Raw genomic sequence first — 24,649 nt, forward strand, 5'->3', positions numbered from 1 at the left:
CCGGGGCGGTGCCGGGGCGCTCGGACAGGCCCTATCGCCTGTCGCCGGAGCACGGCCATGGCGAGTCTCCTGTCGCAGCGGGCCACCGCCGTCCGCCGCAGCCTCCTTTTTCTACCGCGGCCGCCGGCTGTGCGGCGCAGCAGCTGGGTGCTGCCCGCCGCCCTGGTGCGCCGGGGCGGCCTGGTAGGCGGCCGCTGGGTGGAAACTCCCGCCGCTTTCCCCGTGCAGGACCCGGCCAGCGGTGAGGAGCTGGGCCCGGTGGCCGACTGCGGGGTGGCCGAGGCGCGGGCGGCCGTGCGGGCAGCGTACGAGGCCGGCGCCGCCTGGGGCCGCCTCCCCGCCAAGGTGAGCGGCCGCGGGAGATGGCGTCCGCCCGGGCGGCGAGGAGGCCTCGGCTCCTAGCGCCGCCTGGGGCGAGAGGCGGCCGGGGCGGGGAGGCCCGGTCCGGCGAGGGCCACCCGGCGGGCTGAGGGTCGCCCCGGGAGTGCTTCGGGGGCCTCGCTTCCCCCTCGGAGAAGCTCGTCCCAGGCGCCGCGCCCTCCCTCCGGGCGGCGGCCATGGCAGCCTTCTCTCTTCCCAGGAGAGGAGCATGCGGCTCCGCAGGTGGTACGAGCTGATGATGGAGAACAAGGACGAGCTGGCGAGGATCATAACGGCCGAGAACGTGAGTCTTGATGCCTCAAATCTGGGTTCCTCAACCAGTGTGCCAAGAGCCGATACATACACTAAGTCCAGATACTTGTCCTTACTTCTAGTTTGCAGAGTTTATGCAACCATAAAACCACCAAGCAGAAATTTAGATCTTTTTTACCGGGAGACTCTCTGTGCTGCCTTTGTTCGAGACTAGGTACTTACCAAGGTTTTGATGTGACCAAGATTGAATACTCCTCCATCAGTCACACAAGCCTGCATAATTGCTCGGTTTGGAGTCTTGGTAACTCTTAACTCTCTTCTCTCGACATCAGTACAGCAGCAGGGCCAGGGGAGCAGCACGGTGCTGGCTGCCCCTGTGAGCATGTGTACTGCCCTGTGCTACCGTTCCACCTGTTTAGAAATGCAACACAGGGATGCTAACATTGAAATAAAATAACACTTAACAGGCGTCAAAACACCCTGTATGCATTTCTCCAGTTAGCCACCATATGGGGTTTTAGTACTTAAAAATGTTGAGCATAGAAGACACATTGTGCATTCACATTGCTCTGTTAGGTCAATGGATAACCTTTCAAACATTTCTGTTTCTGACATACATACAGTGTGTTACTTTGATGACAGTAGTACCTACAATCCAGCAGAAATCAGACCCACGTTGTGCTTCATGGTGTGCAAAAGCATACATCAACCTAAACCATGGTCTTCAAGGCAGAAATGTTTGTATTTTAACAGTTTCATTGACTTGGGAAAAATTGCAGTACTATTTAAGCAAGTGTCCAAGTCGGATTCCCTCAGTGTGCTTTGTTTTGCATCGCAGAGCAGTCTGAGAGCTCACAGAATAGTATCCTTTTGGATAAAACCATGCCGGGAGATACTTCAGCAGCTCCTCCGTGGTGTCCCAGCTGCTAATGGTCATTCAGTCAATGCGATCAGACCCAGAGGTAGTCCAGAGTAATGCTCCCCAAAACAAATGTCTCTGGCATAAACTTATAACTGTTTTGCCATGATTTGCATCTCCTTCAGAATGGTAATAGCAGCTAACTGCAGAGTTTGTAAATAAACACATGCTGCGTTTGCTGTTCCAGCTCCTTGTCTTGGGCAGGTATGAATCCAGCCACAACACAGAAAATGTTGACTGTACAATGACAGTATATCGAAGCCGCACAACTAGTGCTGCTGCAGTCATACAATCCTTTTTGGATATTGGAGTGTACATGACTGTAAGGGGATTACAAAGTACTCTGAAAAGAACAGAAGCTCCAAAATGACTTGCATTTGTTTTTATTGCCTCAGTCTACTGCTTACAGTGTATTTTCAATCTGATTTAATCAAAGGGGAAGCCTCTGAAAGAAGCACAGGGTGAAATCCTGTATTCTGCCTCGTTTCTGGAGTGGTTTGCAGAGGAAGCTCGACGGGTTTATGGGGATGTCATTCCAGCATCTGCAAAAGACAGAAGAATCCTGGTGCTGAAGCAGCCAGTAGGAGTGGCAGCCATTATAACCCCAGTAAGCATAGCTGAATTTTTCAAATCATGGCAAGATTTTCAGCTCGACCCACAGCACGGGGCTAAGGACTTATGGCTCCTCCAGCCCTAGCAAACACCCTTGTGAAGTTTTATTTCTACCTTGTGCTTGCTTCTTCCTGGATTGGCAGTGCTGCTTTGTAATGTTCACTTAGGTCAAAGCCCGTCACACAGGTCTGTTTAGGTTATCATACAATTACAGAAAATGTCAGCTATTTCTGCAAAAACAGTAGGCAAAATTCTCCCAAGTTTGATTGTACTTTTTTCTCTTATCTCAGTGGAATTTCCCCAGCGCAATGATTACCCGGAAGGTTGGTGCAGCTCTGGCAGCTGGCTGTACGGTGGTAGTGAAACCTGCAGAGGAGACACCTTTATCAGCACTAGCTCTCGGGGAGGTGAGCTTTTATGCTAAGCTTTACCTTGGCAGTGGACTGAAGCTGTAAATGGGGAGTCAGATGGCCTTCAAAGATAACTCTGGCCAGCTTCATTCGTGAAGAAAGGGCAAACTGGCTGACTTGACCCGGAGGTTTTAGTTTAGCAAGAATCTTTTGAAGTTGCCTCTAATATGGTCTAGAGCCTCAAAGAGGACCTGGCCATTTAGCTACACAGAACATCTTTGTATCTTTTCTTTGGTTACTTCAGATGACAGCCAGCTTTAACTGGAGCAAAGCTGCTTTCTTGGCACTGTAGCAAGTTGTGTCATGTCACGAGTAACAAGTTACTAGTTGTGCTGTGCACTTTCTGCTTACGTTGATTTACAGACTGGTTTCTTTAAGACAATAAACAAACATTAAGTGACTGTTCCTCATAGAAAATGCATTGATAATGGAAAATCTGTGTTTCTTTTGTTGCAGCTTGCAAACCAGGCTGGAATTCCAGCAGGAGTGTATAATGTTGTTCCTTGTTCCAGGCAACAGACACCAGCTGTAGGGGAGATTCTGTGCACTGATCCGTTGGTAGCGAAAGTATCTTTTACTGGCTCTACAGCAACAGGGAAGGTACATAAATGCACAGCAAGCATATCCTTGAAGGTTATTACTGTGATTATACTGGAAAGGTAGCGGGGAAGTATGTGCTTTTATACAAAGCCACCTTCTTTTCTGGCTGCTGTACAGAGATTGAACCGCTAACTGTGTACTTCTTCAGATACTGCCTATCTACTTTAGTATCAGTACTTCACAGAAGGATGCCTGTGCGCAACTTCTGGATAACTGCCCTTTAGTAAATTACGACGTGAACAGTTCTGTACAAGGTGGTCTTGTTTCATATCATAGGATGACAAAATACTAGTAAGAACACTGAAAATGAATTTCAAAGGTGCTATTCAGGAATGGCTTCTGCAGTGGAGAGAAAGTGTTAGAGAAGTGAGGCCCCTGAGTCTCTCCTGTCAACCTTAGTCAATAAACAACCTTGTCACCATCTCTAAAGAAATCAGTAAAATTGCAGAGTGTGGCTAGAAGGTGGTAGTATTCTATGGGATGGCTGTATGCTGATTGAGGAAAAAGTCTGGTATCAAGGCAAATCTTAATCCCAAATTCTGTCAGATCTTTGAAAAATCTTGTAAAGAGTAGTCAAGCTTTTTATGACCAAAAAAAAGAACAATGAAACAAGAGTGACAATATTAGTGTATAAAAGCCTGACCTATACTGAAGTTGATGAAAATCCTTCTTTTCATTATTTCTTGGCCAGAATTTCATCTCTAAAGATTTTAATGAAGGCAGTTAGTCCTTGTTTTTGTCTTAAGAGAAAACAGATGGGCTAGCATTATAGAGAAGGCCCAGATTAGTTCCCTGAGATTAATTCCCTTCCAGTTAAGTTTTTCACTGCCTTCCATCTGTGGTTCCACAGTTCACATCTGGTAGAGGTACAGATTTGTGTGTCTCCTCTGTTGCCTACAGATATTGCTGAAACATGCAGCTAGCACGGTGAAGCGAGTTTCCATGGAGCTTGGAGGACATGCTCCTTTTATAGTGTTTGACAGTGCCAATGTGGACTGTGCTGTTGCAGGAGCCCTTGCTTCCAAGTATAGAAACTCAGGGCAGGTAAGAGTAACCTTTCTGTCCTTGTTTCTGGAAAGTGAAGGGCTGTATGTATAGTTTAAGATGTAGGAAAGCTATTTTATGTAAAAAGGAAAGCACAGAACACTTCATTGTGAAGAGAAAGATGCTGGAGTCGCACACAGCTCTGGGCACTCAAGCCAGTTATCAGCAAGTCTGCATAACACCACTGTAAAATCCCATGTACTTTCACAACATAAGTGGCAGTCAATAATATCACTGAGAAGGATGATGTTCACCAGGACCCCTCACAAGAGCGTGAGAAGTGGTAAGGCATTTCGTCATGCTTTATTAGCATTAAATTTATTGGGGAACTAGAGCTGTGAAAAGACACCATCCTGCCTCAGTTTTCAGGATTACATTTTAAAACATGTGCAAAGCCATTTCTTAAAATAACGGCTTCAAGTCTCATGATAAGTGTTTCTGTCTGCAAGACTGTGTGTTCAAGTCTTTCTTTGTGTTCTGAAAGCATCCAGCAGGAGTTAAGGGGACTGAAATCTGTTAAGACCCTCACGGCTAGATTTTTCCACAATGCGTAGCTTAAAAAAAGTGATAGACCAGATTCAAGTGTATGTTGCTTCACGTATATTTTACTAAGAGTGAAAAAGTTTTTAAGAGCATCACTTTCCAGAACAGTCAGCTGAGCACGGCTCTGTGGAGACCGTTCCAGCCTTATGAGCATTGCCTCTACATGTGAATGTGAAGTTGACTAACTCCAACTTTGGAGAAGCAGCAAATTTTCGGTGGGATTAGAGGTCATTTGGTTGCGAAAACATTGCTTGAATAACACAAGAAGAAAACACAAGACTAATCTTGGGAAGAAAGAAAAAAAACAAAATCGAAGGGAATGTAGACAAGGACCACTCAGTGATGAGACACAGATTGGACAAGATCTAACATAAAAGATCTAACATCCCCTCTGCTGCTGCATAGAGGGATAAAGTAGCTGTTACTTTGGAGAGACTGTAGCTAGCAAAACAGGATGCGGTCAGAGCGAAGGGGTAGCACAAACAAGCAGGCCACTGAAAGCACTTAACAAGTTCCGGGAAGAAAGGAAACTCAAACTCCATTAACGAAGGGATTAGGAAAAAAGACCCCAGGCCACCAAGTGTAATTTGAGGTTCTGCTGCTCAGTCCAGTGTAATTAGAAGGTAATTCTTGCAGCTTCTGGACCTTGGTTGATCCATATATCAAGAGTCCACAGAACTCACAAAACTTTTTCTCTGCGTAAGCAACTTAAATTTAGCAGTGTGTCATATTTCACACACATACTGACAGCTTGTTCAAGTTGTATTTATAAAATCAGAGGGGTGATGAAAGAAATGGCAAATGTAGGCAACAGCTTAGGATGATGGAGAAGAGGCAGAGGACAGATCACTGTAGTAAGCTGATACTGTGGCACGAAGGCCAGAATGAATTAATGGAAGATTAAATACAATATAAACTACTGTTTGTTTTTCCTTTTCATGTTTGTTTTCAGACCTGTGTTTGCACAAACCGTTTCCTGGTGCAAAAGGGAATCCATGACAAATTTGTGGAAAAGTTTGCTAAAGCTATAGAGAAAGAACTACACGTCGGAAGTGGATTTGATGCAAAAACCACCCAAGGGCCACTAATTAATGAAAAAGCAGTGGAAAAGGTATAAATAAAATATTTAATTTTTGGCATCTTAATTTCCTTTTTATGACCCATAAAGTAACTTGAAATTTATGTTTCACTTTTTTCACCTGTGTTTTGTTAGAGTGTATCTGCAGTGTGGCTCGAAGTGTGTTCTGTCCTCCAAATCCATGTATACATATAGAGGAAGAGATGTGGCCAGTTAATGTATCGTTCCTCTATTTCCATTAAGGGAAAAAGAGATTCCTCCCTGAGGAGAAACTGATTCTTCCCAATGACTTCCTAGCTGTTCTCAAGAACTTTTACTGAGATTGGATACACTGTGAGCTATGTGGCGATCCTGCAGTTCTGCAGCACTGTGAACGACAGCTTCTTTTGAAGAACAGTGCCTCTAGCAAAAGCTAAGCAGAATAATACATACAGAGCTCTGGGTGTTGTAATCACTTGAGACCTTACATGCGTGGTTTGGGTCTTCTGTTTTGGCTCACTTGTGACTCCAGGAATTTAATTTTTTTAATTACAATGAGGCACATTTTCCATAGTAGTTCACCCTTCCTAAGGTATTATTAAATTCTGTGGTTCATACTTTCTAAGATATTATGACTCTGTTATGTGCAGGCTTTGTTTGAATCTCATTATACTTGAATGCTGCCAGATTCTTTCCATTTATAAAATAATAGAATATGAAAATATTCAGAGTTACTTGGGAGACAGAGGATACAGCACTTCAATTTCATTCCTTCACGCCTTCCCTTTGTGCATCACAGAAATGCAGTTTGTGTCATATAACTCTACATATACAAATAAGCAGGCACCGTATGTAGTCATTGAACTGCCTTTCTGTGATATCAAAGGACAGTACTCTAGGTGGAGCCTGCTACTTTAGTTTTCTCATTACTTTCGTGTCTTTTGACAAATTGTAGATGTAGGAGGTGGAAAATGTTCTTGCCAGTACCACCTTGTCTGTTTCTCTTTAAATGACAGTCATGTACTTCTGTTTTCACAGTGCTTGATCACCGGTATCAGGTGTACTTCTTAGTCCTGCAAAGACTTTTTCTCATGTGAGATGTAATCCTTTAGTTTGAGCAGAAAAGCTGAATCTTTAGTATCTGTGAGACTGGGGCCATACTCATAATTTATCCCTCTGAAATTAGGTCAGATCAAGAGAAATAAAAATTCAAGAGAAATTTTAAATAATATTGCAAATGGTCTTCTGCAAAGTACAAACTTCTCTTCAAAATCTTCTATTTAATACTTTTTAATAGAAGTATTCTTTCTTCAGTGGAAAGTATACTATTGTTCATTCCTAAATGCTGACTTTGCGATTTTTGGTTTGCATATCTCAGGTAGAGAGACACATTAACGATGCAGTTTGTCAAGGAGCATCTATTGTGACTGGAGGGAAACGACACAGCTTGGGGAAGAATTTCTTTGAGCCAACATTACTTAGTAACGTTACAACAAAAATGCTTTGCACCCAAGAGGAGACATTCGGCCCTTTAGCACCAGTTATCAAGTAAGATTATTCATTTTTCAGATCAAAAATAGCAATTAAAAAACCTCAATTATTTTGAATAAATAAGATTTGAATGATGGTTTGGCAGAAGATATTTTTTGAAAACTATTTTCTTTTAAATTGTATTAGCAGTTAAGCAAGGGTAGATACCAGCAAAACTTTTGGAAAAAAACCTGTATCTTGAATTTTTATTTCTGATAATGCTGCTTCTTGTCAGCAAGTCAGCAAGACAGTAGATGAACTGCGGTCCTCATTTGTATTTTTTCTCTTTACATTGACAGATTTGAGACTGAAGCAGAAGCTATTGCTATAGCAAACGCAGTTGATGTGGGTTTAGCAGGTATGCCTCTGTCAGCTAAATGTATTTCTGTCATTTTATGAGCTTTAGTGTTATGGGGTGATGATTTTTAATGTCAGTTAGTCTTTTTCAGAGTCCTCTGTAATTGTTCTTCCTGGTTTTAATTTTCATTCCTGTATCTCTGTGTCTGCATGGCAGGTTATTTCTACTCCCAAGATCCAGCTCAGATCTGGAGAGTTGCAGAACAGCTGGAAGTTGGAATGGTTGGTGTTAATGAAGGCATAGTCTCCTCAGCGGAGAGTCCTTTTGGTGGGGTAAAACAGTCTGGCTTAGGGCGAGAAGGTTCAAAATACGGCATCGATGAATACTTAGAAATAAAATACATCTGCTTTGGAGGCTTATAAAAATCTTCAAAAAGCACAATCCCAACAGCTTGGAAAAGAGTAATTTTAGTAAGCTTCTTGAACCAGAAATATGTATGAATGCAAGCTCTACCTTCTTTAAAAGTGAGCAACCCTGTTCTGTATGTGTAGAGATACTTACAGTATTCTGTGCTGCCATGTTTTTTACATGTTCTTTAATTATACATTCAGGTTTTCAGCAATGTGATCACAATGCCCATCATTATTAGTAAGGAGCAGGGAAGAATGCACATTTATTATTCTTGGGTTACTGCTGTGTAATGGGAGGACTTGGAGACTTGTGCATAATGAAAGTAGATCCTAACCTATGGCAAGGGGAAACTAGACCAGCATTTTCTACTGCTTCTTCAGTGTAGATGTGGGAGGCGTTGAGGGTGGCAATCTCCCTTTAGAATTTGTGTAAATTTTCTAATGTGGTTCTGTGACCTTCTTTTAGAAGCAAGTGTGTCTTTTTTTTTTTTTTTTTTTTAATTGTGGGAGAATCTGATGCCCATGAAAGGTGAGGAATTGCTTTAAACTACAGCTAGGCATCCCTGCAGGCACGCAGACAGCTTTTTCAGTGCATGTTAATGCTGGCTGCAGAGCTGCCACCTATTCAGCTTTGGGCTTCTGAGCAAAGAGCTGTAATTTGTGCCTAACAGCTTGCACACTTGGGATCAAATATGGCCCTTGTTTTATGTTTGTGAGCCCCAGCAGTCCTGGGAACCGGACATTCCAGGACAAGGAGTTGCTGGCTTAGTGAGTAGCAGGAGGAAGATGGGGTGCTTACTCGCAGAAGTATCTTGCAGAATTGTAAGGGTACACTATGAGGGCTGTGTGAAGGAAGCACAAGTGGTGACATGATATAGATACACTCCCTTCCATGAAAAGAATGTGACTCTCCCTGGGTAGAAGTACAGTCGCTGATGTAAATGTTGCTCAGTGTCTAAAGGAACATTATTCACCACCTCCAAAGAACATGAGCAGATAGATGGTTCCACTCCTGTGGGCTTTATGCCTTCAATCTGCTTTGTGGTTAGGCTGCTGAATGTCCATTAGGGAGGAAGGTATAAAAACCTTTGAAGTTGTTTAACTTGTGACCTAATAAAGATTTAAACAGAAGTGATTAGAGGTGAGACTTCTACACATCACCTCACTATTTTGTCATTTTCAAAAGATGATGTAAAGCTTCCTTAATGTGCAATAAACAATGCCATTTAAACATTATTTTAACGGCTGTCAAAAGAAGCACTTTTAAAAATGTGCAATGTTAATTTGGCAAATAAATCAGCACTGCAGAGGCTAAGTGGAATAAATTTTATTTCCTGTGCTGGTTAATTTTGTTTGGTGGGACTTTACCCACTCATTATTAAAAATAAAGAAAAGAAAGCAGCAGGCTTTTCTTCCTATATACTAATGAATGTAGCCTATAAAATGGGATATTTTATCCAATCAGGTAAAGAGGTAACCACGTAACACAAGATTTGGGGTGGGGAAGCAAGCTGGAACTGAGTTTTACAAGGTTTTTTTAAAGCGCACATAAGGTAGCATTGACTGCTACTTACTACTTCTTAGTGGTTTTTTTATGGTTATATTTGCATAACACTTGAGACCAGGTGGGTCCGGAGCACATTATCTGTCAGTACAGTGCGCGTGCATCATGCCAAGGGCAGTTAAAGGATTCTTCCTGCCCTTCCAGTAATTTCCAACTCACCAAAAATGCACATTTAAGATAGTGAGGACTTAACACTGGTATCAGTTGCAGCATATGTGTTTGCTGTCAAGAACAAAAAAAGGATGGCCTATTTCTACACTAGTCACAAAAAACCTTCTTATAACCAACTCCTAAGCTTGCACTACTGAGCACCCAGGCTGCCTGAATTTGGGGAATATGGTCTTGTGGAAGAGGAAGCTGTTTGCCAGCCTTGGCTGCCAATACGCGTTTATTTCTTATTGGCGGGAGTAACTAGATAGAAACTTGTAACTTGGTGCCTGGGTACCACAATACAGTGACGTACACACACTGTCACAGGTTGAGGCTGGCCACTAACGAATGACAGACGCTCTCTATTAACCCCTCTCCACTCCAAAAAGGGAAAGGGAGAGAGAACAAGGGAGAGAGACTTTATGGTTTGGAAAAGAAAACTAAAACAGTTTTAATGAAACAATGACAATAAAAGATAATAATAAGGAAATAATGAAATACATATACAAATAGATACAAAACCAATACCAAACCCAACTCCCCCCTCCCCCCCAACGATACATCACCACCACGCTGCAGGGCTGGCACTGGGGCAGTCCCAGGCTGGACACAGCAGCAGACAGGGACAGGATGCAGGAACTGGACTCAGGCACTGGATTTAGGGATGCACGGATTGGGATCGATGACAGAAGAACAGACAGAGTCCTCCTCAGATGTTGGCCATCGAAGAAGAGAGGGAGACCCTTGTGATCTCTCAGCTTTATACTGAATATGACGTATATGGGATGGAATACTCTGTTGGTCAGGTTTGGGTCACCTGTCCGGTTTGCTCCTCCCTGCAGGCGTGACCTTTTTCGTGCTTGTGACCCTTTTCACTGACAGCACCCCCACATGGAGTACAAGATTTAGCAGTGACCTTGGTCGCTATAAGAACAAGTATAAGCAAGAGCCTCTCTGCACACCATTCCTTGGTACGAACTATAAACATCAGGCCTTATCACTGCTAGAAGCAGTCACTGTCTGGAAAAACATGCTGCTGTTTCAGAAAGCGCAGTTAGTTAGAAGAGACTTAACTGAAAAGTTAAAGCATTAAAACAGAATTAGATCTGGTTTAGCCCAAACCAGGACACACATAGGTATTGTGCGTGGGTAGAATATCTGCCACTGAAATGGCACAGACTTAAAATTTTATGTCTACCTGTGAGCTGCAGTATAAGGTCAAAATTAGAGTTATCTCATTTACTGCTGTGTGACAGTGCAGTCTTGAATATGAGTGTACTTCTTGGGACAGGGCAGTTGGAGAACTTCATTAACCTGCTGCTTTGTTCATGGCAAAGTTACTGTATTGATCTGATGCATTGCTGCATTTAAAATCTTGATGTCTTTTCTGAGAATAGCACTGTTAAAATTAATAAGTAAATGTTTACTTTTTTCCTCGCAAATAATACCTTTTACTATGCCTGTTAACAAACACAAACCATAATTAAAGATAAAGTATGTAACTTTAAAAAGAATCTTTCTCTGGATTGGATTGTGGTTGGATTCTAGCATAGTATTCTTGTGTCAGTCTGTTTACATCCGTTAAGCACAGAGTAGTCTTACAGTTGTCTGCATAGCAAAAGCTGTGATTCTTCAACAAAAGATATACTTGAATTCTCACACATCAGTTGTGTTGTTTACACTTGTGATAGTTTAGCAATTTCTGGATATTAAAACTGTGATGGAAAAATGTTTTCAGTTAATAAATAACTTCCGTGGAAGCACTGAGTTTTGTGGTTTATTACCTTAATTCAGCGTTGAACTGACAAACTGACAGCAGCCACATTGAGTTCAGTCTCTCAGATTTGCAGACTTTTTTGTTCTGCCAGCTTTAGCACTGGAAAAAAAAGACAGTACTTTGCACCCACATGTTCATGAGGTGTAAGATTTTGGTTACCCCAATTACAGTCCCTTGAATGTAAATCAAATAGATATGACTACTTTGACATACTAATATGCCATCAGTCATTTTGTACGCAAGCCTTTTATGCTGAATCAAACATTTTAGCAGAAGATAGGGCTTTGTGGATCACAGTACCTGTCCCTGCTTTCAGGATACAATGACTTGCATAATTCTTTGCTTAATTTGTTAAGATTTAAAATGGGTTTTTGGAAGCTTTTTTATTTCAATTTACTTAATACAGTTTTGAAGCCTCAGAAACTCTCTTCTAATTTCCATCCCAACACAGTCACGGCCAGTTCCCATTTTATTTTCTTATGTTACCCTTTGAACAGCTGTTGTCTGACCCCTGCTGCCTGACCACTCTGTGTAATAAACTCTTAAGAAACTACATTTACCTGTTCTACTAGATATTAACATTTTTAGCTTAAATAGGCAGAAATTATCTCCAACCATAGTGCACAAGTTTTGGCAAGTCTCTTTAGGTAATGCTTGTCCATTGGTATGCTAAGCTGGCAAAGTTACCTTGGGTGCTGAGAATAAGCACGGGAGCCTCTTGATGCTAGTAACACTGGTCTGATATCAGTGAAGACAGACAACCAGTCTGACAGAGAAGTATGTCAAGCCTGACCAACATCTAGTACTCAATTTTGTTTACTGTAGCTGGCAGATTGCACTTCGTTATGTCTTACCACCAAGATCAGAAAAATGTTTAGGCAGGCTAGCGTTCTGCAGCCTATCCACTTCCAGACACATTTTATGCTTTTATGATTAATTGTGCTTTCATGATTAAGTCCCACAACATAAACAGCAGTTTCAATGGTTTGCACAGAATAAAATAGTTTTCAGTGTTCTAAATCAATCAGGCACAGGTTGGGAGCTGGGCAATCCTGTAAGTAAAGGAAGCTCCACGCTTCGACTTGGCATTGAAGTAACTGTCTCACTGTAACTGGCAGAGTCATCAGTGTAACTGGTCATGCCCTTTGTCCAGCTCTACTGCTTACAGAAGGGTTGAACTATCTTAAAGGAGAAGGATTAAGGATGCTGTTCAGAAGCTCCAAGTTAAAATGACAGCATTTGTTTAAAGTGTTTTCAATGTCAACACACTCTGCCCAGGACTTCCCAAGACAGCAGAAGTTGGGGGTTTATTCACTTTATCAGTGAATGCTGAAGCTACTTGGCACAACTGGCTTGAGTTGTTTAGGAATCCCTACTGATTATCTTTTGTTGTACAAGTCTTGCATCAGCCTACACAAAGTGGGGGGGGAGGCTGCTGCTGTTACAGTGTACAGTCCAGGACAAATGGGCAGACTCCATTCTTCAATAAAGGCCACTCTGTATTGCATCAGCTCATTCAGCAGCCAGTATTCCCTTGTCAGAGCCAAGTATGAATGTAAGAGGTACCATGTATCCAAGTACACTTAAAAGTTGCTTTTATGGTGTATGTTTTTTCTTACAGAAAGACACTTGTATCTCATAGTACCTTTTATTATCACAATTTAGCACAAACTTCACACACACTGATGCACAGATTTTTCCTTCTCCGGCTCAGAAACAGGCAGTGTAATCTACCCCTAGCTAACAGCAGTATTTTGGGTTATCTTGCACACCAGTAACTCCGATTATGGCAAAGCAGCCACTGCAATTACAAACACCCAAGTATAGGACTTGCCACGAAACTTGTGAAATCACCACACTTGGCATGCCAGCTGGTGAACATTTACACACAGCCAATTAAACCAAGTAAGGACAAGCACTGCATGAAAACTTACTGTGAACTGCAGACGATTTTTTTTTTCTGCTCTCTGATGTACTGAATTATGTTACCTCTCTGAAAAAAGACAGTGTTTTGCATTTGTCAGTAAGAACGGAAGGGATCAGATACTGCACTGCTTTTATGTTTGAGTACAGACATAAGCTACAGTATATGACACATCTCTATAAGCCTGACTGGAGAGCTAAGTCCAACACAGAATACCATGTCTAACAGAGTACCTGACAAGTTCCTAGAAGGAAAGGCAAAACTTTATTAGTAGTTACATAAATGTAGTAATTTCAGCTCAGAAATGGTTCCAGTTACGATACATTATAATTTGCAATAAATAACATTTTCTAGAAACAGATTCCTAATATAAATTCTGAAATAGCTCACCGAACACCCACAGGGAGAAGTGCTTCCATACAGAGACAAACTACTGATGTGTGGCTCATCTGCACTTGATTTGTAGCCTGTGCAAAAGAAAAAGTGATTTGGCTTTTCTCCCTCCTTTTTAAAATTTAATTTCTAAGCTTAAAGGCTCCCTCCCTTGCCTTGGGGACTCAAAATGTATGTGAAATAGGTTCTCCTTTGCTGCAGAAGTACGGGATTAGTATTCTAGTTAGGGATCAATGATAAGCAACAGCTGATGTTAAGAAACTCGAATTCACCTCTACCCCACTTTCCTTCTAGAGGAATGTTTACTGCTCTCAAACCTCACACAAATGGCTCAGAAGACTACAGGAGCTGTCATTTTATTACCACCATCCCAAAGCTCCAGCTGACTACAGCCCATTATCAGTATATTGAGGGGCAAAACTAGTCTCACTTAAGGCTTAAAATGGGAACAGGAAATTTGCCTAAGAACTCAATTATTTCAAGAACATCAGAACTGTTTAAAGTTTAAATTCAGCATAGAGAACACACACAGACACTCACTCTCTCCCTGTTAAGTTCACACACTGTTAAGCTCCTTGCATGTGTGCACACTTCTGTTTGCCCACAAGAGACCAAGACAAATGGAAAATTAGCATCATATAAGCAAACACAGCTGACAGTACCTGTACCTGATGCATCTGACAGAGGGAGACTGATAAGACTCTCTTTACCTAAAAGGATGCAGTTGAAAATGTGTTCTTACACATGAAACAAGGAAAAATCTTTTTTCCCCTCCCCAAATAAACAATCCTCTGCAATTAGACCATTCACATTTTGCTTGAATTTCACAGCAATCTATGCAGTTAGTATGAAAGATCGAACCATAGGACAGAGAATTTGGATGTGCATCTTAGCAGATTTGCCAAGGTAAATTTTAAATACTCAAGCCAATGACCTCTTCGCAGTGTGGCGGTTTTGTGCTGCTGTATGCACTGTGTTGAGTACTGAAGTTGAGAACAGAACCTGTTTAATGCCTCAGGCAGTAGTGGTAAGGAAGTTTTCTTCCAAAATATATTCCTGACTTAAAATGCAAACAAAGGCAGTCTTTTTACATAGCTAGACAATCTTTGTGCATGCATCAGCACATACAAAAGTAAAACCAAGATGCAAATGAAAATCCAGCGCTTACATCAAGGCTATGAAGCACTGTAAGGATCAGCATGCTGTCTGCCTTCAAAGAAAGGCTGTATCATACCAGTGCCAAACTGAATTTATTCTTTGTTTTCAGTGGTCTCTGAGCCATATGTGACAAGCTGTATATGGTCTCCCCTGCTTTTCAGTGCAGATGAGGCTGTTAGGAGTATTTCCAACCCTGTTTCACAAAGAAGCTGCCAGCACTCTTTCTCTATATGAAGGAAAATGATGTGTGGAAGCAAATGTGAAAACTGGGAACCTACTTCAAATCCATCATAACCCAAACCAGAAGACTAGCATCAGTATTCTACCATTGTGTTTGCACCTTAACAACTAGTTTTCTGACCCTTTCATTCCAGATATGACCAGACATTCTGAAACAAAGCAACAGCTCTAGAAATAAAAATGACACCAAATCAAGAGACAAGGCTTGCTATAGCTTCTAGTCCTAAATTTCTGACAAAATCATGCTTGGCCAAGTGACACAAACATGTGATATCACAAATTCACAGAGCCAGAAACTTATTTTCAACTTCTGTTCAAGTTCCATATTAAGAGGAAGCCTGACTTTATGAAAAAGGAAAGACTTATCCTTCCGAGGAGGTGGAAGACTCAAATTAATAGAATCAGAAGCAGCTCAAAAATTTAAACTATATTCAACTTTCAAAACATAACTAAAATACTGTTAGCAACAAAGATGTTAAAGCATCACCTAGAGAACAAAATTTAATAACTAACTTCCTCTTGTTAGGGCCTTATGCAAAAAGAAATTGGTCTAATGCTTCTAAGAGTGAGAAATACTTGGCCAAATCACGCATACGTCCTCATGGCACATGGGCTTACCATCGATCCAAAGATCCCAGCCCACAGCATGTGTGTGTGGGAGGATGAATAGCCCTGGGAATTCTGCAGCACTGAGGAAAGCAGCCTTATCAACCCTGTAGTTGTTTTAGTAGAGAATCAGTGGGTTTTGTTGTGGTTTTGTTTTTTTTTTAAAAAAAGATATCTGAATTTTAATTCCTTGAAAGAACAAACTCCAAGGCTTCAGCACCAGCTTTAAAAACGTAAAATAAAACCAAAACACACAAGTGACCGACTTCACAAAACTGAAGGATGCTGCTGTCTGCACTGAAAAGATAAGTTTATAGATAAAGGCACAGTGAATACAGTTATTTAGCTGAAGCATTAACGGCAGCATGGCCAATGCAAAGTTGTAGTTGCTTATGCAACTTTTTTTTTTTTTTTTTTAAAATACATATTTCCAAGAGCATAATTCCTGCTAGAACGTTTTGGGAATTTGCGCAGAATGGATTAAACCCAACATTTTGATTTAAAAAGGAAAAAAAAAAATACTATTTTAAGTGTGTCTTAACTTTCTTCAGGAATGCTTTAAAGTGAACATTGCATTATTATGTTAACCATCTGGAGCAGAAATTGAAAGACATCACAAGCTGACCTTGTTTTTATTGACCAAGTTATTAAAAATATATATACACACACACACACACACTCAAGAAGGAGGAGAGCAAGATAAAGCAGATTTGTTTCAATAAATAGCCTAAAACCCCCATACACATAGAGTTAAGACTTGGCTTCTGAAGAAAGCAAATCATACCATTTATACTGCATCTTGCTGGTGAATATGGGAAAAACATCAAAACCACTTGCATTAGCCCTTTTTACTCTTCACAGCCTCTCCCACCTTGACTCCTGCAGCCACATTCAGCTCTCCAGAGAAATGCGGGGCTGGGCACAGGCTAAATGCTCCTCTGTGCAGCATTAGTAGCCTTAGGGACTGTTGCTGGCTGCATTTGAGAATCAAAGGTATGAAACCAGTTATAAGCACGCCATGTTGCTGCAGCCTTTAACTACTGATTCCTTCCAACCTAGACAGTACTTCCAATACTTGTCCAACTCCATTAACAAAAGAAGCACAGAAGCCCCAATGTTCAACCCAACTACTCTGTTGTGTCAGACTTCTATAAAACGATGGGGAAAGACCCAAAATTCTCCACCAAATTACTCCTCACAAGGGGGGGGGGGGGGGGGGGGGGGGGGCTATGTCCCCTCCCTGACCCTTCTCATGTGTTCCCCTTGATCTCTACACTGCTCTGCCCTTCTCTGTCAATTGATTCCACATCACCAGATTAAAAAAAAAAAAAAGTTAAAAAAACTCCACACCTGTCTAAAATGTTGCCAGAGGAATGTTTTCTCCATCTGAACACATGATTCCTCCAGCTCAGCCCAAGACTCCAGCATGTCAGTAAAGGACCCCCAGGCAAAGCTGACATCATGGCCAGACAATACCAGTGACACGGACGCCTCCACAAGTGAAGCTTAGGTACAAAAGCCACATCTTCAGTTTGGCATTTCAAGAACAGTACCAGGGGCATGGCTTTAAAGCCTAACAAGCACACTGTAAAGAAATTATCCAGATTGTGAACATGAACATCAGAACTCCAACACACCTACCCTTCTCAAACATCTGAAGAGATTTCTTTAGGCCAACACATCCAGTCACTGAAGAGCCACTGAGGAAAAAGCAAAACAATCTAATGTTCAAGCTAAAACCTCCCTCAGTACCAACTCCCATAACAACAAAGGTAGATGTTGAACCTCCTGCTCCAGATAGCATATTTTGCCACAAGCATTTCACTACACAAATACCTGATAACATTCTTTAATTGAGCACTGGGGCCAACAGATGAAAACTCATCTCAGCTGAGTCTTAAAAGGTCCAGAGCTCCTTACAAGTGTTCTCTAAGGAAAAGGTTGGGATGCTCAAAGTGCTTCTGAAGGAGCATTGCACTGAGTCTTTCCTGCCTTTCTGCTACTGTTTCCTGGCTGGACGTGGCAGACTCCAGAAAGCCAAAGCACCTTCATCGTTTCAGAAGCAACCTGAGGCTGGACTTCTCTCCAGGCACCATACTTTCTATGTAAATACAGGGAACATTGCATCCTACAGGACACAGATTTATCACGTTACAGCTGATTAAATGCAACTGCTAATTGTAAATTTCCTTTGAAAACAAAGACATTTCCATCTGATGAGCACTACTGCAGAAAAGGAAGTCACAAAGCACAGTCAGAGATAAATACAATGCACTAAAAGTGCTCTCCCTTTGTGTTCCCAATCTAGACTGAAAATGAAGATGGATGCAGTCACATATTGCTGTCTATAGTTGTAAGGGAATTTATCTACACTGGATTTTGCTGATTTAGGTCAGCATCATAATCACACTGCTTCTCCAAGAGAAAGACAGAAGCACAGGACACAATGCATCTCAGTTACCATTGTTATTAGCGTAACGGCCCTGGCTAGTTTTGTAGCAGTGATACGGGAAAAAAAGGTCTTCTGAAGTTCAGACAAACAGTCAGTATGGAACATGCAAGAAGTTAAGATGTGCTTTTCCTTGTTCCTCTAACAGTGACATGAGGAGTTAGCTGACTCCTAGATAATCCTTCCTCCTTCCTTTCCCTAACTGTGCTAGAAATTTACCCTTTCATCCACAGTAAATTGATATTTTAGGAAGCTTTCAGTGCTGGAAAAACAGAGGCGGGCCAACATATTTTAGATGTGTTGGAGCAGCACGTTCTGTGCTTTTTACCCTCATTCAGTTATCTGTCTTTGGAGCTGTAGTTGAAGGAAACTCCATTTCTGATGGATCCATTTGTGAGGGTTTTAGGATTCTCTCTTTCAATCTTTTCTCTGCTGAATATAGTGTCCTGATCACTGTCAAACTCTGACTCAGAGACCATCAGACTGGAGTTGTGTTCTGTACTTCTGTGTTTTATACCTGACAATAAAAAAGCAAAACAAGCACATCAGAAAGGTTTCACTTTTTAGTAACAAGTAACCATCCTCTCCCAGACTGTGCTAGGAAAGATAAGTGAAAACATTATCTGCAATCCAGTGTAACAGCTTGCACCACTGCCACCACCAATATAAAAACTAGCCTAGGAGATATATCACATGCTGTTGGGCAAATACTCGGCACTGCAGGCCCATCAGTTTATGGCTCTGAAATGTGAATACATGTATCTAAATTTGAAACAATTAGATGATCTTAGTACACAGCTAATGTACTTTTAATAGCTTGAATCTGGAAATTAGTCTGTCCACTCAACTATCTGATTAACACAAGCAGCAATGAAAGGTCATGGTTTCTACAGAAATGTTGTCAGGTAAATCAAAATGTATGTGACCAGAAGGTAGCAGCTGAAATCTACTGATGTTTAACAGGGCACTTATGGGCCAGGAGGGAGCTGCTACACAGCAATAAAACCAGCTCCAATTAAAAGTGTGTGCAGGAGAGGAGGGGTTACATGGAGAAAGCCTGTGGGACAATTAGATGTTCTAAGTTAAGACTAAGGAAGAAGCTCAGAGCAGTGGCTGAGCCCAGAGCCTCATGAAAGAAATTAAGTGATTCTCTCCCAACCATTTCATCATCTATGCTTGCCTCTGCCATTCTCAAACTTGCAGACCAGCTTCTGGGCTCCTCCTGACTGCACATGTCCATTCAAATACACTGACTGTAAGCTTGGTGGATGAGTCCCCAGCTGAAATAGACAGCGCTTACCGTATTTGGGTCGTAGCTCCATTCTCTCCTGCTCATCTATGCTATCTAGTATGGTATATTTTGTTTTCTTTCTTATCTTCATTCTCTTTCTGCTAAAAAGAAAGTTACCACAAAGACATTTAGTTCCCGTGTACACACATAAATTCACTCCCTCTCCCTTTTCATACACATAGCTACGTACTCTGACATACAGAACCTCATTGCACTTTCTCACCTCCACTTAAAAGAGTTGTTCCAGTCTGTACCTGTATAAAGCAGCTGTACAATCTGGACCAGAGTGTATAATTTATTTTCTCTCTGAGATACAAAGATGAAAAAAGCAAGAAAGATTGACTTGCTTTCCTAGGCCACAGGGATTCAGCTTGTTCAATTTCAACACAGTAACTAGAAACAAGGTAGACATATATTCGTTTGTTTCCAAATAAAAAATTTCTGTAAGAATTGGTTAGTCTCCAATTTTTTTTTTTTTTTTTAACAGAGAGAATTTAAATGGTGCTTGTCTAGTTATGCTTCCAGAGAAGACCAGACAAAAATGGAGATTGGCTCCCTCATATATATGCAGGGACAAAGCCCTACTGGTCTGTAAGCAAACCTGCACCTCTTCTTTCTTCATTTAAATCCTTCCCCAACATCTACTACTACAATGCTGCAATCTTCATCGTCTCTATGTTACATTTCAGCTGTTTGCAGGAGTTACTCAGCTGCTCATTAATACAGAAGGAAAAGTCCTGGAGCTGTAAGAACAGACACAGAACTGTGTGTTGTACTGGATCGAGAGGCAACAAAGGATTTCAGGGTAGAAATACAGGCATTCATGCATGAAACCAAGGGGGCACTTCCTAGAGGATGCTGTCACACTTCAGGCATTTTTCTGGCCCTCCTTCTCCTAACTTGGGGTGCACAGGTGGACACGTGCCCTTTGTCAAGGCAACGATTGACTCTGGCAATGTCTGGAGAAGAACTTCCACCCAGAATGCACAGTTCACAGTGGAGAAGACAACTACAGCTCAGCTGACATTACAGCAACAGCCTCCCCTCTACAGCAGTCTAAAAAATTGAGCTCATTTGGCAACTCAACAAAGCCTTTAACACCTCCAAAACTCCAACCAAATCTTGCACTACAGTGTATCCTTTTCCTGTAGTTTCTGCAAGGCAGAGTGCATCTCTTGCCATTTTGCATGCTGTGCAGGACTTCCCTCCTCTTTTTCACACATATCTGTATCATCCAGCCCTTACTCTCTGGCACAAGCCACATGAGGACGAAGGACAGAAGCAGCTGAACTCCATAAACAATCCCTTTCTCATCAAACGCACCCAAGCCTGTGAGGCTCCACCCCACACTGTGGCAGTGGATTGGGACACACTTCTATTTAAACCTTTCTGCAAACAACACTGTTCCTTCAACCATAAAAAGGAAATCAGTACCAACTCCCATGCATTTCAAACAGCATCCTTTACATACTGTAAAGGCACCCTAGAAAAAGCTGAAAATCCAGAAAGATTTTGACAGTATTTCAATTTTGCTAACACCTGAACAAGCTACCTATTTGCTGGGGTTTTTAAGCAGCAGCAAAAATGCTTGCTCTAGTAACAGAACTTACAGGGCTTGTCACTTGAAAGAGAATTTGTTATTGGCTCACTAGGAGAAAGGTACAGAGAGAGAAACGACATACAGTAGCTGGCAAAACTGTTTAAGGAAAGAGGGCAAAAAGTTTGCATGACTGAGATCACTAGAGTGCTCCTTGCCTGTCAGCTAGATGCAGCTCACATGTCTACCCTTCCTGTCCAAGGGAGACACTAGGTTGGGAGCAGCTCCCTTCCCATGGCCTAGAACACGCCTACTTTGGTAACCTTCAGGGCATGTCTCTCTTTTCGTAGTACGGAGTACCTGGAGGACTCAGTGGAAGACCATGAAGACCTATAGTATGCTCTCAGCATTTTAACATAAATTATCTCTTAATATGAAGGGTAGTCCCAACATCAGCTTTTTCTTTTTCAAAACGCAGAAGAGCATGGAGACACAAATGGACACTTTTCTTTCAATGAAAGTGTGTCTGTATAGAAATAGCCACAGGAACCTCCTCACATGTCTGGAAAGAGTTCAGTGGTTTAGTGCTAAGGACTGGACTAAAACGTGGAGGTTGTGTGCAGTTTTTGCATATATCCCATCAAAAAGAAACACAAATCATGTACCTTTTGCAGCAGCAGATGCAGAACCAGGCAAGCCCTACCATGACCACGATCACAATAAACACAGATACAGTCACATACAGTATACTCCACTCTGAAAAAAAGAAACACAACAGTGCTTTGTTAAGTAATATTAATAGGATAATTTCTAATACAACTCTATTAAAACAACGAGTCCTGAGAAATGGGGATGGCAACAGGAACTTAGGAAAACTTAGCACCTTCATATTCTCAGAAGAATCCCTAAAAATTTTTGGGCTTCCAGACTGAAAGTGCACGCTTGAAGATTTTCTTCCACTCCAATACCTTTTACCATCCCAAGATACCCTGAAGTCTATGTGGGAACAGGAAGTCAAAAGGGCATGGTTACCACCTCAGCTGTCGTTCTCTAACTGAAATAAACACAGGTGTACTCTGGGTCTGGAATTCTAGTAGTACTTTAAAAGAGCAGCCGATTAGAGACAGACCCTTCTACCCACATGCTTACATTTGTAAATCCAGGAAAACATGAGAAGCATACAGAGAGATGTGCAATAATGTGAACTCCAACATGTGTATACTTGCTATTTCAGTGTTACTATTACCCTATGGAACAACATAGCATTAGGGCAGGGCTACAGGAGGTCCCAGCCTCAGGCTTAAAACCTGCGGTCCCATTTCGGCTGGTCAATTAGTCTTCATTCCCTAACAGACTGACACATGGCCCATGGTTACTTAATGGCTTGTAGCAAGCTCCTCATGAATTTCTACAGGTTTACTTGAACAGTAGTGCATTGCTCAGCAAATGTCTCCAAGCCTGCACAGTACTGAAAGCTGAGCTTTAGTTCAACTTAAGCAGAAGACCAATTTAGTTAAAATAAAACTATTAGATATTTGAAATAGAGAGGCTTAGCTGATACGTTAGGTGTGCCACAGAATATACACACGATTAAGCTGGTGAAACCAAATTGTATTTCCCAGGTGCAACAGGCAAACTGAAGGAAACAGTGAAATTAACCACGCTAAAAAGGTGACGTTTTAAAGGTGACTACATTGGTTAGTCCAGAACACTGGTGCTTTCTTTCCTTACGTCAGGTCATACTTCCGGCACAGAAGCATCAACCACCCATTCACAGAATCTAAGTTGTTCCCTCTTTTTCAGGTTTGCAACAATCAGATGAATACTACTCAAACGCTTTGCAATGCCCACGCTATTTAACACTTCCAACTGGCCCCAAAGCGTTGCAAGATCTCTCTCCCATGACAAAGTTTTAATGCTTTTTTTTTTCCCTCAAATAGTGATAGATACATTTTTAAAAAATAAACTTCCAAAATATTTTAAACATAGGCCACTACTGTCAAGACATTATCATTTCAAGACGTTATTCAAATATCTTTCTCCAGAAAGATATCGCTGGGCTGGAAAACAAAGAGATTGTTTCAGTCTTCCCATAGCATCTACCTCCTAAGTACTCCTCATTCCAACAGCAAATAATCAACAGTCTCACAAATCGATGAGTTACTCTTGAAATGCAACCCACAAACCCCAAACTCACCACAATTACTCTCTCCATCATTTAGGTAACGATGAATCAAATTTTCCATCCACAGCTGGTAGCAAATGCAGCGCTTTGTTATGGGGTCACAGTGTCCATGTCCAGAGCATTTTAAAAGACAAGCTAAGAACAAACCCAAACATAGGTCAATTTGTGTAAATGGACAGCTTGTCACACATCTTCTTACTGTGAGACTTGATCGGTGGTAAAGCATCTAGTTCCTAACATTCTGATATTTTTTTTAAATCTCCTTTCCTCTGCTGTTACGTGTTAAATAGATTTACAGTTCAACAGACTGCTGGCTCTGAAGAGAAAGATAACAATATATCTTATGCATACAATATTGAAATTGTATGCAAGCCAAAACCAGTTTATTCTAACCAGAAATAAAGATAAGTTGTGGAATTCAGACCTTCTCCTTTCTTTATGACATATTTGTAAGAACTTCTAAAGTACCCGAGAACTGAGGAACATCAGCACTTTCAGGTACTAGAAGACAAGCATTATACCAATAAATTACAGAGTATTTCAGTATTTCAAAACTGAATTATAGCATCTGAGGCCAGAACACTTACAAACCTCATATGCTTACAGTAATAGGTATTGCTAGATCAATGTGTCGTATCAGACTAAAATAAAAAGTTATTCCCCTTTAGAACAGCAGATTTGCTGTCAAGAAAAATGTTAACGCATATTTTCAAGTGACACCTACACATTTTGGTAATCCAAGTACATTTACAATAGAACAACAGTCCTTTTCAACAGGTAAATAAAGAGAGAATTTACCACAAAATCTACTACTATTGCCAGAGCTTGCTTGCTCTGTTTGTTTTTGGATCATTATGTCCTAATTTTAAATTACGGAGAAGTCATATCTGTAATATCCGAGTATCATAAAGGGTTCACATTACTAGTGAAGTTTAAAACAGGCTTAGAAGTTCAAGCATCTTTATCGGGAAAGAAAAAGTTCATTGTAAGAAACCCCAGCGGTCTGTCCACACTGCAAATAAGACTAGATTATAACACAGTGATCCCCTGACTATTTTGCCCAATACAGACAAAACCAAGTTACATTACAAGCCTATTAGGGAACACTAAAAGCCTTGAAGGAATTGGAGACATGAAACATTCTGTATTACGGCTAAAAGAAGTTTTGCCCATCTTCCAACAAAAGATGGCATGAGTGGGGTGCCTTTATCCTCATCCCCATTCCCCAGGCCTTCCTGATGCAGACGGATTAAGATATGCTTTCGCCGGCTGTTACAGATGATATCTTTTAAAAGAGCACAGGTAAAACTGGCACAAAT

General features: G+C 41.4%; 2 protein-coding genes across 3 annotated transcripts in view; one reads left to right on the forward strand and one right to left on the reverse strand.

Moving 5' to 3' along the window:
• Positions 1–57: 57 nt before the first annotated feature.
• Positions 58–8,155, forward strand: ALDH5A1 (aldehyde dehydrogenase 5 family member A1). Its single transcript, XM_086468936.1, has 10 exons — positions 58–345; positions 581–664; positions 1,989–2,159; positions 2,455–2,571; positions 3,031–3,174; positions 4,075–4,218; positions 5,714–5,872; positions 7,197–7,366; positions 7,648–7,706; positions 7,863–8,155. Exons 1-10 carry the CDS (start codon positions 58–60, stop codon positions 8,066–8,068), a joined length of 1,542 nt encoding a protein of 513 aa, XP_086325062.1. The 3' UTR covers positions 8,069–8,155.
• A 10,500-nt stretch (positions 8,156–18,655) lies between these two features.
• KIAA0319 (KIAA0319 ortholog) overlaps positions 18,656–24,649 on the reverse strand; it is a 36,879-nt gene continuing 30,885 nt past the window's right edge. For both annotated transcript variants that reach the window (XM_009951447.2, XM_009951446.2), the window contains exons 17-20: positions 23,343–23,465; positions 21,811–21,901; positions 19,618–19,709; positions 18,656–18,834 (exon numbers count right to left, since the gene is read on the reverse strand). In XM_009951447.2, coding sequence (XP_009949749.1) covers positions 18,656–18,834; positions 19,618–19,709; positions 21,811–21,901; positions 23,343–23,465 — 485 coding nt within the window. The remainder of the gene's footprint in view (positions 18,835–19,617; positions 19,710–21,810; positions 21,902–23,342; positions 23,466–24,649) is intronic.

The sequence above is a fragment of the Leptosomus discolor genome, chromosome 8 (assembly GCF_034619465.1).
Source record: "Leptosomus discolor isolate bLepDis1 chromosome 8, bLepDis1.hap2, whole genome shotgun sequence".
Classification (NCBI taxonomy): domain Eukaryota; kingdom Metazoa; phylum Chordata; class Aves; order Leptosomiformes; family Leptosomidae; genus Leptosomus; species Leptosomus discolor.